The sequence below is a fragment of the Fusarium odoratissimum genome, assembly GCF_000260195.1.
Source record: "Fusarium odoratissimum NRRL 54006 unplaced genomic scaffold supercont1.43, whole genome shotgun sequence".
Lineage (NCBI taxonomy): Eukaryota > Fungi > Ascomycota > Sordariomycetes > Hypocreales > Nectriaceae > Fusarium > Fusarium odoratissimum.
Genome location: NW_022158724.1, coordinates 1 through 13,794, shown reverse-complemented (window position 1 = coordinate 13,794; position 13,794 = coordinate 1). Strand labels below are relative to the sequence as shown.

At 48.5% G+C, this 13,794-nt stretch overlaps 5 protein-coding genes across 5 annotated transcripts; 3 read left to right on the top strand and 2 right to left on the bottom strand.

Moving 5' to 3' along the window:
- Positions 1-76: 76 nt before the first annotated feature.
- On the top strand, positions 77-1,222 carry FOIG_14633 (uncharacterized protein; the record flags this gene model as incomplete). Its single annotated transcript, XM_031215903.1, has 1 exon — positions 77-1,222. The coding sequence occupies one exon, from the start codon at positions 77-79 to the stop codon at positions 1,220-1,222; it is 1,146 nt and encodes a 381-aa protein (XP_031054279.1).
- Positions 1,223-1,676: 454 nt separating this feature from the next.
- FOIG_14632 (uncharacterized protein) lies at positions 1,677-2,249 on the top strand (the record flags this gene model as incomplete). The annotated part of the gene is made up of 1 exon (XM_031215902.1): positions 1,677-2,249. The coding sequence occupies one exon, from the start codon at positions 1,677-1,679 to the stop codon at positions 2,247-2,249; it is 573 nt and encodes a 190-aa protein (XP_031054278.1).
- An 851-nt stretch (positions 2,250-3,100) lies between these two features.
- FOIG_14631 (uncharacterized protein) lies at positions 3,101-4,810 on the top strand (the record flags this gene model as incomplete). Its single annotated transcript, XM_031215901.1, has 1 exon — positions 3,101-4,810. One exon carries the CDS (start codon positions 3,101-3,103, stop codon positions 4,808-4,810), a length of 1,710 nt encoding a protein of 569 aa, XP_031054277.1.
- Positions 4,811-6,525: 1,715 nt separating this feature from the next.
- On the bottom strand, positions 6,526-9,068 carry FOIG_14630 (uncharacterized protein; the record flags this gene model as incomplete). The annotated part of the gene is made up of 5 exons (XM_031215900.1): positions 6,526-7,060; positions 7,112-7,280; positions 7,330-8,221; positions 8,268-8,782; positions 8,831-9,068. 5 exons carry the CDS (start codon positions 9,066-9,068, stop codon positions 6,526-6,528), a joined length of 2,349 nt encoding a protein of 782 aa, XP_031054276.1.
- Positions 9,069-10,212: 1,144 nt separating this feature from the next.
- FOIG_14629 (uncharacterized protein) lies at positions 10,213-12,883 on the bottom strand (the record flags this gene model as incomplete). The annotated part of the gene is made up of 3 exons (XM_031215899.1): positions 10,213-10,829; positions 10,888-11,231; positions 11,286-12,883. 3 exons carry the CDS (start codon positions 12,881-12,883, stop codon positions 10,336-10,338), a joined length of 2,436 nt encoding a protein of 811 aa, XP_031054275.1. The 3' UTR covers positions 10,213-10,335.
- Between the last annotated feature and the right edge of the window lie 911 nt (positions 12,884-13,794).

Below are 13,794 nucleotides of genomic sequence, written 5' to 3'. Positions count from 1 at the left end.
TATTGTCAATTTGTTATCACAAGCTTTCAACTGAACTCAACAAACCTTTGTTTTCTACTCCAGAGCAAGGAAAGCTATGGCTTACAAGACTTTCCGATGGTATCTCCAGGTTGGACTCTTCATCATAATCGCTACCAATCTCGTCCTTGCCAATGGAAGCAGCGATGGCTTGCAGCATATCCTTCACCCTCAAGAGGCTTCTCCTGAGATCATCACAGGCCAATACGATCCTGCTCGAATCAGCATCCACAATACTACTGGTCACGTAACATGGAACTGGACGAAGGTCGACTTCGTCAACCAAGACATACCAAAGAAGCTCAATGAGTGTCTACAAAATGGAGGCTCCGTGACAGACGTCAAGTGGGCGAACCACGGTAGAAGCGTTGTGGCAGTCTTTGCGAATGCAGTCGTCATCATCAATCATTGTCCTGACGAACCATCTAAAGACAAGGCCATAACCTTTGGCATGTGCTTAGATAAATTCGGTCTGGGAGGAACTCACGGCATTGAGCTTCTGCCCGATGGGAAGCTCGCTATAGCAACAACTTCCTATGAAGCAACTGGGAACATCAAGATCGTCAACACGTCCTTGGGTGCATCAAACCCATATTCCGGTTTTCTTCAAGAGCTTGATGGTCTCCCCGCAGTGCATAGTCTTGTATGGGACCAAGTAACACAAAGTCTTTGGGCTGTCGGGAATGATCTACCTCCCAAAGGGAAATGTCCTTCTACAGCTCAACTGAATCGCTATGAGTATAGGAATGGCTCATTCTCTCAAAAGCCCTCTCAAATCGAGCCCATTGGTCCTCCTAGAATGCTCAGCGAGGAATGGGATGATTCATGGTGGGATGGAGGACATGATATTACACCTGTGCCTGACCACCGACACCTCCTTATCTCTACAGATCCGGACCTTCACCTCTTCAATTTGACTTCGGCCTCATTTCTACATGGGGAAGAAGTGCTAAAGCAGCCTTTCATGCAGGGATTCAAGCCAGTCTACTCTCATGAGAAGCATCTGCCTCGGGCTGATGTCAAGTCATTGAGCTTGCGCACGGGCTCCGGTACCCTTTATGTTCAAGCTGATTGGAAAGGCTACTTTTCAACTCAAGTCAATTATCTTACGCCTGGGGCGAAGGCTCCAAGAGCCATCTCGTTCTTGCAGTCGGTATATCGTTCTCGTAGGTTTTCGCCCGTGGCTGGATGGTCCATTGAGTAGCAATTTTACAGGGGGCGTACTGAATTTTCTCTGACTGTAGCAAGTGAGTAAAGAAGTCAGATGGTAAATGATAGCATGTCCCCCTTCTTCAAAGATCCAAGTCTCAGCTGTCTCAGTGAATCTGCTATTAGAATTTCGAGAGTAGTTGGACCATTGAGCGTGAATATGTGGTCCTATGACCGACAGTTGCCTCATTCTAGCCGTAGGTACAAGTTCAAAAGTGCGTGGGCAGTCGCAGCATGGATCCGTCAACCAAACGGACCTTCCATGGCTCTCCCACAGCAGCCACACACGTAACAGAAGATGAGTCCCGTACAAATCATGTCATTAATTGGTTGGTATACTGCCGAGCTATTGCAACCACCGTCCAAAGACTCATCATGAGTGACATAATGAATGTGGTGTCTATCAGAAGCATACTATCTAAAAACACTTCTCTCTTGTTTCTTTCGTCATGGCCGATACATCTGTCGAACAAACCCCGGGTGGAAGCCATTCATCACGCGAGCCACCGAACGTATCCCCAAGCAATGATAGCCCGGGCGTTAGTCCCCAAGCTCGTGATGCTTATTCTCCACCCACTGGAATAGGCTACACGGCTACGTCTGCACTTCCAGCGCGAATGCAGAATGAGGCGGGCTTCTACAAGTCCTTCATCGTCGAAGTTGTCATGAATGGAGTGTATGACAAAGCTTCAAACTCCAACAAGATCAAGAAGCCGAACTGGCCTCGGGGAAACTTCGAATACTTGCACTCACCACTTAGAGATGTCTTGGGAACCTTTGCCAGTACTTCGGTTTTCTCCAATGACACTGAAGATACCAGTGGAAGCACGTACATTGACTCACCAAGTCCGTTCGTCCACAATGACGGGCAGAGTACATACAAGTGGTACACTGAAACAGACCAGAATGCCTACCTGGCTTTCAATATCAAGTCCCATAAGTACATCTTTGTTGATCCAACCCTGCCCATCAGTCTTTTTAGAATTATCGGTCTTTACCTAATTTATTTAATATCTCATTAAATGAGACTGCCAACTTCAGCGGCATCATTAACTTGAATGCCCCCTGTTTACTTAAATATACGCTTCAGAGACTGTGCGACGCCAGGATGATCGGCTGTCTTTCTGCAAACATATTAGCAGATGCTCAGCAGATATCAATCTTTGTCCAATCTGTCGATGTCTCGTTACAGTGGTCTGCCAAATCTGCGGTATAGTTGACTTGAATTCCACTGGTTTGCTTAAAAGCACGCTTCAGAGATTACAAGGCGCCAGGATGATCGGCTGTTTTTCAAGAAAATTTATTCGGCAGATGCTTGGCTAACATCGATCTTTGTCCAGTCTGTTGACGTCTCTTGCAGTGGTCTGCCCTGTGGCATAGTCGACTTGAATTCCATCGGCGAGACGGAGCGTCGTGAGGACGAACGGTAATCCAGGAGATGTTGTTTTGGCTGCTACTATTCTTGTTTAGTGACCTACTTTCTCTCAACACCAAAAACTCGCCCCCCACAACATCTCCAACACATCAGTCCGTGACTTGGATCGGCCACCCACAACGCGCATCATATTATAATATAATAAGACTTCATTTATACTATCTACAGATCAAGGCGCATCGGTTAATGAACTTTTTAAAGTACTGCGGCATCGGCGCGACGTCTAGATCGCAGCAGCAAGATCAGACCTCGGAGCCAAGCAGCGGGACCCCAGCGCCCACACATGCGGCACCAAACGATACCAACAATAACAACAATTCAGCTTCGCCGACAAAGAACTCTGCAAAAGGTATCGCAAACTGGTACTCCCCTCAATGAGAATCTGTCTTTAGTAACCAATCAGACGAACAAGAGGACCTCACACAACAGACCGAACCGATGGATCACGTCGAGCCCGATGCAGCCCTAGCAGCTGCTTTCCTCAATCTTTCCGATGCCGGCGACGAGTCTGCTGTTTCCTTAGTGCCCACAAACTCTCATTTGCAAAACAAGCCTGTCCGTCCCAAGCCGACCGGCGCTCTTAGTTCCAGTACAGATCAGGAACAGAATCCCTCAAGACTCCTGGGTCCGACAAACTCTACACAGCCGGCGGAGACTCATTCATCAAAGAAAATGGCAGACAGCAAGAAGCGAAAGAAGCCACCTACGAAACGAGGGGGCAATCCCAAGCAGCTCAAGAAGACCAACACCGACAAGAAAGGCCGGTCCGAACCAATTGAAATCAACTCAGATGACGAGTCACTGAGCGACGAATCAAGCGACGCACTCAACGACTTATTAGACGAACTAAGCGACGAACCTGAGAACTCGGATGATGAGGAACAAAAGACCGACGACGAAAAGCATCTACCTAGACCGCCCAAAAAAACAACCGATGGGGAACTCAAAGTCACGGGTTCCAAGAAGATCACCCATCCCACAGATGAGGAGGAATCAGTGCCGCTTGATCTGCCGGTTCCAAAGTCGACCAAGGCACAGACCAAAAAGCGCAAGAAGCTCTCTGAAGCCGTTCCAGAGCCATTTCCAGCAAACGCCGTAAACGTCCAGCAGATACCGACTGGATTTATGCAGCCTTACCCATCCCGACCGACTCTGCCAACAGCACCGATTACAAAGGTAATCACAGCGGAAGAATGGGACCGACGAAATGCGCATTGGCTAGATCAGTTGATGGACCCAGAAAGCACGAAGGAAATGTTTGGGCCGACGATCGAGGAAGAGGTCATAGAAGAGATCTTCCCACTTATCTCTAAGGCTCGCCGCAATGTCCTCAACCGATGGGCAAAGTCGGAGGACTTCAACCTGGACTCGAGATTACTCGAGGCCCCCATCCTCCCACAGGTAGAGGTGGAAGACGACACTAGCCAAGAAATCCTCAACGTGGAGACCGATACAGCCCGACGGTCAATCCGGGCCATTGAGACCGCGGCTTTGAGCCTACCAAAGGCTCACCAGAAAACAGCTGCCCTAATCAAGCAGCATACAGACCGACTGTTTGCTTGTCGAGACCACGAGATCGACAACTATACGCTCATGGCCCAAAGCGTAGCCAAGCTACGTGAGTCTTCGTCTGTCAATGCAGCAACTCTGAACGCCGCATTTGAGACTAACGAGACCCGACTTCGGTCTCGAGTCGATCCTGCGCAGACAGCAAGAGAGGAAGGATTAGAGGCGCTTGAAGCGGATATGCAAAACGCTTTAAAGACCCCGACCGTGGACGGATCAGCGGACCAGCTGGTCCTGTTTCTCAAGAGTCATTGGCGAATGCGCGATGACGAGATCTCAGATTGGAAGGATATGGCAAACTCGGTCTGCCATACGGCGAAGGAGGCAGGACATCCCATCAATCAGACCGACCAAGAGGCCTGTAACAACCACGACTGGGATTCACTTCTACGCCTGGCGATTACCCGGGGCGGAAAGGCCCTGGTCGCACTCTTGAACATGGAGCGTTGCGCTCCAGATGAGGCCTTTTTGGGCCGACGAAATGAATGGTATAAAGACGTTCTGACCGACGAAGAGTATGACAGATGGAGCGATACGTTTCCCATTGATGAGGAACCCCAGTCTGGCGGAGAGCAGCCTTAGTCTGACGAAGAGTGAGACGGATCTCGGATTTTGGTGACAGACAGGTTATGGCATGAGGCAGTATCTGGCAGCTCATGGTTTGCGGAGCAGTGCATGAAAGCCGAGTGAACGAAGGATGGCAAGCTTTTGGTAATGTTTCGTGGTCTGGGAGACGGAGAAGAGGTTATATCATAGTTACATAGCCAGACAATGCAGACCGACATCGCTATCCCATCATATTTCTGGTCAAACCTCGAGTCTTTGCCTCCATTAAGTTCGTGGCAGGTTTCAACTAATAATTCTCGTCTGCTGTGCTACTTAAAATACCAATAGTATTGTATATACGCCTGGCGAACTTAGCGATCTGACAGATGTAGTGATTATGGCATATGTAGTGTTTCTGGCAAAAGGTCTGCGACAGGCTGTGACAACAGATGAAACGGATTTGTATAATTAATGGGTTTCAATCCCATAAACAGATCGAATATACCATAGGTTGGAAATGCCACAGGACCAATATTACTAGAATCCGTCTTCCATAATGGTTGATCTTTACAAATCTGTCATCAGACGGTGTCTCCTACGTCATTCCTTCGCTCTCTTTATCTAAACGTTCGCATTGATAGAGAGATTCGCGAGGATGGCGACCGATTAAAGTTACATGCCACTGTCTTGAAGTCTGCGAAGGATGCGTGCTTTTAGTCTAAAGAGAACGGTCGGTCTACGCCTAATAGAAACACCATTTTGACAAGGTAAGGCCCGTGACCCAAGCATCAGTTGTTAGGTCTGTCAACTCAAAAGAGCAATTCGCCTCATCTCCAATGTCACCAGGGGTATCGCTTGGATTCTTCGATCGGCGGTTTCTATTCCGTCAGAACACAGGGCAGATTAGTAAACGAATTGCTCGGGCTCAATGCTGGTTTGAGTACCTTTGCGTCAGGGCTGACTAAATCGCTGAAGTCGAACTCGAAACGTCTGTCCATTGCTTTGGCAAACTGGGATGGAGACTTCTCGTCTTTATATACATAGCTATCAGGAGCGCCAGTCGTTTTGGGACTAGTAGGCCCTTCAAAGTTGTTATCCAGGGCATACTTTCTTTTCTGAGAGTTCAGTTTTGCTGTACCTTCAATAGAATTCTGGCCGCCTGCCTTAGCTGTCATTTAATCTTCCCTCTTGCCTTCGGCATGCTTCTTGGGCGTTTAACAAATAATCTTTATTTGTAGAATAGAAATATCCATAGAACTGTATTACATTAGAATATAATGCGCGTAGATGGCGGCCCATTAAAGTCACATATCGCTGTATTAGAGATGCTGAATGATGCAGGTTCTTGGTGTTAAATGAAGGGTGGGATACGCGGAACAGAAATGTCATTCAGTCGAAGTAAGGTGAGCGGTGCAAGTTAAGTTCTATGTGGTGATTAAAAGCTCTCAGTCGCAAGTCTTCATTGCAAATAACACATCTAGCTAACTGTTGCGTGATGCAAACATTAATTATAAAACACAGTTCCGGCAGCATACCAACTACCTACGCAATAGCCCAAGATGAGCTTTTCAGTTCATCCAAAGGCTTTCCAAGCTTGAGATCGAATTAAGACTTTGTAGCACTGGCAGACTATAACTAGTCCAGAGATTTCAACAATGAAGGTCATGTATTTACTAATGTACCTTTAAATGCTATAAATATGGTACTTCAATCATATGGCTTCTCCTTCGCCATTTCTTCGCTCTCCTCATCTAACTGTTCGCATTAAAAGCACAGTAGTCAAAGTTGTCCACCTTGTTTCCTGCCCAAGCTGGGAACGGAACCGACTTTCCAGAGCCACCAAAGACAGCAAAAGTCGCAATGAATACCATGACCTGGGTACCACCATCAAGAGCAGCAGAGATCAGGTAGTTCCACTTCACGAACCACTCAGGGCGGTATCGTCGGAGGTAGAACTGACCAAAGGCACCAAGGATGAAGTAGCTGGTGACTGAAGCGTTCAGACCGACGAAAAGGTAACCGAGGTACCAGAGGATGATGGGAATGTTGAGGTAAGAGAAGATTCGGATGTGAGGGAAGAACTTGTGAGCGAAGTAGAAGGGGAGAGGAGCGGCGAAGCCGATGAGGTAGGCGATGGTGACCCATTCGTAACGAGCGCCGATGGAGAACATCTTGGGGGCGATGGACCAGGCAATAGCTAGGGTGTTGAACTGCTGAACCTGCGCACCACTCCAAACATTGGTACCTTCAGCGGACTTGAGGATGGCGGCTTGGTTGTCAACGATGCTACACCGAGTTAGCTTCAAATGTCGAGGTCCATGGTTCATAGACTCTTACCTGATCATCATGACATAGTTGAGAAGGGCACCAAGGATACAACCAATGACCTGAGTAGTGAAGGTGGCCTTGGGAGAGAGCTTGTTCTGCTGAGCGAGCTTCAGGTCACGGAGGAGGAGGAAGCCCTGGCTGAGAGCGTTGTAGGTGTACGAAGTAAAGTACATGTTGGCTAAGATGGTCAGTATTGTGGACAATGCAAATGATGGTGATATCCTTACCAAGAGGGCGACCAGGGAACATGTAGCCAGCCAACATCTGGAAGATAGGCTGAAGGTTGAAACCAAATCCGGTGATGGCATACTGTGCGCCGAAGAAAACCAAGAAGACTACGAGGAAGATGATGGCCAAGATGAAGCCCCACCACGGGAGAGTCGACTTCATAGCATACAAACAAGCCAATCCGATGATGATGCTGGAGAGAAGGATGACGAAGTACCAACTGTTAGGAACCTCGTCGTAGTCGAGCATGAGCTTGTAATGAGGGTCGATGGAGGGGTCGTCGCGGAGCTTTTGCTTCTCTTCCTCGGTGCGGGTACCGACATGCTGCCAGAACTTGTATGTCTCAGGGCGAAGAAGCTTCTTCATGTTGGCGACCGTGATCCAGGCCCATCCCAGGCTGACTTCGGCATAGTTCCAGAGAAGCATGTGCACAATTGTGGCAGTGAGACCGGCGTTAGAAGTGATGAGATAGTTGATGTAGGTAGCAGTCAAGTAAGGAAGACCTTGCTGGTCGACGAGATCATTATTGACGGTGAAGTCGGGGTTCATGATGGCAGTCTCGTTGTAAGGAATATGGCTGGTAGTGTTGGAACTTCCATCGTAGAGGAGCTGGGCCATGAAGGGGAAGTCCTTTGCGCGCCAGTAGTTTCCATAGTAGAGACCCATAGACAGAGCGATACCACCGATGTAACCAAGATAACTGTTGAAGAGTGTCTGAAGGGGCATCCAGAGAGGTGAGCCGAAGCCGGCGATGTAGTTCCAATCGAAGCAGATGCTCAGGAAACCCATTCCCTCGTTACCTTGTGAGCCGCCGAAGAGGTTTGTGAAGACGGGGTTGTGACGGTCGGCGAGGCAGAAGACGGAAACAGCGGAGAGGAGAGGGAAGATGTACTACTATTGTCAGCATGACTTGATGAACCTGAGTTGGTTCACTAACCTCAGGGAACCACTCCCAGCAGAAGATGGCAACAAAGACAATCCAGAAAACTTGGAATCTCTTCCTGGTCTCTGACTTGGGCTTATGCAAAGTCTCCATGACAGTCGTGATGGGAAGGTTGGCAGGGTACAGCATCTTGGTAGGGTACAGCAGAACACTCCTCATCATACCAGCAACACCATATCCGATAAGCTGAGACGACAGGGTGATGAAGATACCGGCTGCTTGGTCGGGGTAACCTCCATACCAGAGCTTCTGGACAGTCAAGGCTTCGGTGGACAGGGCTGAGACTGAAGCAGCTGAGGCCATGAGGACAGCGGCGGTATGTTCCTTTCTGTTCCAGGGACCGGGGTTGAGAAGACGACCGATGCGACCCCAGCGAGGGATGATGTGAGCGAGACCGGTACCGAGCGTTTCGGCGAGGACGGTCAAGAACATGACGGAGACGTAGACGACTTGGGGCTTGAAGTACATGATTTCTTGGAGGACACCACCAAAGGCAGACAGTCCAATACCTTTCACCTATCAGCATATTACATCTCAAGAAGAGTTAGTCGACTAACCAACGACAAACATGCGAATGGTCCATGGGTTCATAGTAGGATCATCATCGACCTGAATGACATGCGTGACGATATCTTCAGCAGTCTCAAGAGGCTGCTTCACCTTATCAGACGACATGATCTCAATATCATGAACATTCTTGTCATCCTGAGGAAGACCCCTCTTCTCATCAGCAGGATAGATATCCGCTTTGGAAGAAGGGCTCTCTGGTTTGGTCTCCTTCTCAGAGATGCTCATTGTAGCTTAACAAAGAAATTAAAACATAAACATAGAGAAGAAAGGATGTCGATGAAACCTAAGTCTTGGCAGGGCGATGCAACATGTTTTGTACTCAATATCTAAAACACCAAGATGATCATCGTCAATACTACAACATAAAGTCGTGCTAGACCACCAAAGGCATTCCGGGTTTTCGGCACGCTATCGTACTGGATAGGACGGCAATACCCAACACAATGGCCCAGGAACTTTTCAAAAGGACCAACCTGCCAAAAGTTCCTCTGTTGTTCCCGACGTTATTCGCGGCTACAGCCCCGGGCTCATTTCGTATCTGATATCGACTGCAAGACATGCGACTCCTCCCCAATTTGATATGAGTCCAACCAGCAATTGCAAGCCAGTGACATGTCCCCTATTAACAGCACCTTGCCCCCTTCCCCGCAAGATCACGCGTCTTTGGCTGCGAGTTAGCAACAAAAGGTCCTGGCAAATCGGCATTGGTGCGAGGTGACCTGCCAAGCTTGGCTAGATCAGCCGAGGTCGCGCTGGATTGGAGCAGTCGGTCCCATTTTCAGACCCTGGTCTATCGAGCTATCTATCGCCGAGTTAGCCGGAAGTCACGTTAAGTGCCGATGGTATTAATCGTTGATATTAGCAATTCTGGGGGTCTCATATGCTTAATCTTGTAATTTCACAATGATACGTTGTCACATCATAAAAAAGCGTGAGATTTCGCTCACGTTTTGTCGCGTGCTGACACGGGTCTTGCACGGGAATAGAACCGCTAACGTTCAACGGTTCATACTAAAGAGGCGAGAGATAAGCCACTCACGCTGAAGAGGTGGCACAGATATGGAAACACGGCTATCGGCCTCCCGTTGCTAGATCGGCCGCTCGGTACAGCACCAACGTGTTCTAGTGCGCCTTCGAAGCTGAGGAACTTCTGTTTTCCATGCGGGCGACATATTAAACGCCGATGCCGGTTTACCGGTTCCCTTATCCATCACGACCCCATGCTACGATAAGAATAGCCTTAGGTTAACGTTCGTGGGGAAGGTCATTTCCTGAATTCATCGTGTTATAACCTTCAATACTTCCAAATCTGTCATGAGGAATGCAGCCACAATTTCTGGGGAGAGGAGGCAAAGCAGCCAGTGATAAACACGGAAATGAATATTTTATGTACAAGAATCTATCTAATAGGCCATTCGCCACCGATTTTATCCAGAGCGTAACATAGTAGTACAATCGATCAGAAGGATTCCGTCCAGAACTTCTGTTATCATTACAACACCCGCATTCTCCTCAATCCTTCGTCATAGACGTCTTTTACGCCACTGTAATACTCTCCTTCTACTGGCTTCTCGATATCAAGCTCCTCCGTACCGAAGCCGAGATGTCCGACTGAACTCTCATCACTCTTGCCCATGGACATCCTTCCCCATTTGATCTTTCGCCTCGATACGTCCCGAAGTTCTTCTACTTCTTCATCGCCTATCAGTCGAGCACTCATACTGTCGTACTCGTTACTCCTCATGCTCAGCTTGGACGTTGCGCGGCTAAGGGATTTGAGTTTTGTAGAGGGGTAGTGACAGGCGGCTGAAATGACTGCCGAGTTTGCTCCTGCGATAACCATCACGCCTGGTAGTTTTACGAAGGCGAGGAAGAGTGGCGTGATGGCGACACCGATCGATACCAGGAGACCGACCAAGATAGCCTTGGATGAAAACTGAAGACCGACTGTGACGGTTCTGTTATACGGATATCCTGGGGCGTATGCTATGGTGTGTCAGCACTTTAATCTGGGCAGCTAACTATTTGGGGTAAGTATGCTTACCTTCGTAATTGCTCACGTAAATGCAGTTGGAGTAGATCCAGTGGAGCGCAATACTAATAATAATCAAAGGGATCGAGAACCGATAAGGAAGCTGAAGACGATACGTCGCGTTCTGCGAGCCGCGTGGTTCCGTGACGCGCAGAGAACGAAACTCAACACTGTACTTTGACCACTCAAACTCAGCTAGCATGCGTGTGAAGAGGCCGTTGTATGCAAGGTAGCAGATGGAGAGGATTAGCTGCGGTGTGTTGGCAACCATGGTGAGTGAGATAAGAGGCAGGTTATCTAGATGATCGTCCTTCACATCTTCATTCTGCGGTGCGTGCATGAATTTAGAATTGCTCCTGTTGATGGTGTTAGGGTTTTTCGTGTGTACTACTAGGAGAAGGCTGACTTACAGAGATTGACCCTGGATGGCGATACTTAGCATGACTGAAGCCACGATGAGTGAACATCCGATGAGCAGAGATGACAGCACCCAAATGTTTCGAGGAACAGCCTTTCCAAACTTGCGTGGTGAGTTGTTCTGCCACTGCCTCGGTCCCTGCAGCCATTTGTAATTCTGACCCGTTTCCCCGAGTCTCGTCGACGTAGGCTTTGCCGTCTTTCTCAAATCCTCCATGGTCAACGTACACATACCCCTCGTCTCCTCGTCCGGTCTCGAAATAAACGACGCAATCGCATCTCCGGGCGTCATAAGCGGGTTCTCATTCCCCCAAACACGAAGTTTCAGAACCAAGACGCATAGAAAGGTCTTGAAGAGACACATAATGCAGACAATGAGCAAAAGACTATTCGCGATACTTAGTCGACACGGCGCCTCGTATTTCTCCGAGTAACATCGATCAACCTGCATGACCCGATACTTGTTCTTAAAAACTCTTGGATCTGTTATGATAGCACCAGACTGGGCGTCAAAGACATTCCGGGTACCTTGCATAACCCACATGCCGTACATGTTCATGATATACGGTTCGCCATTCTGCGTATTGCCAAATCGATCGGAGTAAGTATACGTCAGATAACTTGGCTGAGGGTCCGACAAGTACTGATTAGTATTGCCGCTCGCCTCGCCCGTTCTTCCAGTACGTGTGAACGTATCCACCGTCCAAAGCGGGTTCATCACGTTGAGATCCGTGGTGTTGGTGGTGTTCATCAATACATCAGCTCGTTTCCAACCGACAGTTTTGTTTCGGTAGATATCGTCGTAGTCGTAGATTATCATCATCAAATGCCGCCAGTGCGTTAAAGCTTGCTCCGGGTTGTTATATCGATCCATGCATGTGCGCAGGTCTATTTCAAACCAAGTCCCTTTGGTCGCGTTGACCGAGTTGACCACAAAGGAATCATTGATAGGCTTTAGCTTCTCCAGAGATTCTGGGTTGCCGTCGCCTTGCGATCTATCGCTGTAGTTTAGTGTATCGTAGAAGGCCGCTGTAATTGAGGGGAGACCCTTCCAGCCACCTTGGGTTATCTTCTCAGAGCCAATCATGACTGTGAAGCCATTGGTGCCTTTACTCTCAAGCACGCAACCGTTGAAGACGAGATGAAGCGGAACAGAGCTCATGGAAAATAGAGACCAGAAGAGAACTTTTCGCCAGCCGAGAAAACGGAAGTTCTTGAGGGACTGAACGCCAATCTCTAGCCAATGACCTGAGCGATGCGCAGCGTCGACTTCAGCTCGCGTCGGCGCAACAAGACCTTGCATAAAGAAGTTTGACGATGCTAAAATGCCAGTACTGACGATGTTGATGAGCAAATGAATCCACAAGTTAGCTTTCGCAGTTGTGTCGCAGTTCCCCTTGTACAAAACACTCTGGCCCAGCGCGTCACCGGCATCTCTCCCATTGGTAAACGCATCCTCTTCATCGTCACTCTTCAGTGCAAACAGCGACACGAAAAGCGTGACGAAGAGGAGCGTCGTGAGCGTACTGACGAGAATGGTGAGGTACACGGCTGTGAGCTTCCATCCCGAAAAGCGACTAAAGCAGCCCATGGTGAATGGCTCACCAGCCAAGGCTGATGCGGAGAATTTGGCGGTATCCAAGGCAGACAGGTCAGCTACCAATCAAACGCGTGGGTCTCTAGTCGAACGAAACACGCGACAGCTCGGTTACGAACTTTTGGGCCAGCCTTATGGAGACCATGAGAATCCTTCGGAAGGTCAGTTTATTCAAAGGAGGCTTAGAATAAGAGGAAAACATTTGTAATCTGGGAAGGATGTCCTTCTTCCAGGTTTCAATAAGGTATCATCGGTATTTCGTCATCCGATTTCTTTTTTTACTTCCTGCAGAGAATATCCTACCCAATACCGTCGTGGCTGCGCCGAAGGATCAGCGTCGAGGGGAGAAGACCAGTAAAAATGCTTCGTTTAATGTGATGGGGTCATTCCGAGTTTCACTACATTCGATATGACAGAAATAAAAAGACAGTAGATTGTGTCATACGGAGGAGAGGTGAGGAGGATTTTGTCATTGCCCCTGGTTTAAATTGACGGCCCCCAAATTCCCCCTCTGAGTTAGCAGAGCGAGGCTGGTTATGCAGTGAGATTTCGGCTTGGTTCAAAACGGGAGGGACGGGCGGCCGGAGTTTCAGATGACCCGGGTCTCGAAATAGAAACGCATGAGACAGGAGAGGTCATTGACCCGGAGACTTTTCTGCTGACTGATAGATAAGATAAGATTGGTGGGCTCACTGTACCTCACAGATTTACTCATGAGTGATTGGTTGAGTTTGAGTGCAGCGATCCAAAGATGACGTAGTGTTTTGACACTGTTGACTTACCCTGTGTTGAGAAGGAACATTTTACATACTCTTATTGCACCTTCCTTTGTCATCACACTTTCTTGGCATACAAATGTTAAGAAAGTGGCCCTGTCTACGCCTAAATCCTTAACAAGTGCACAA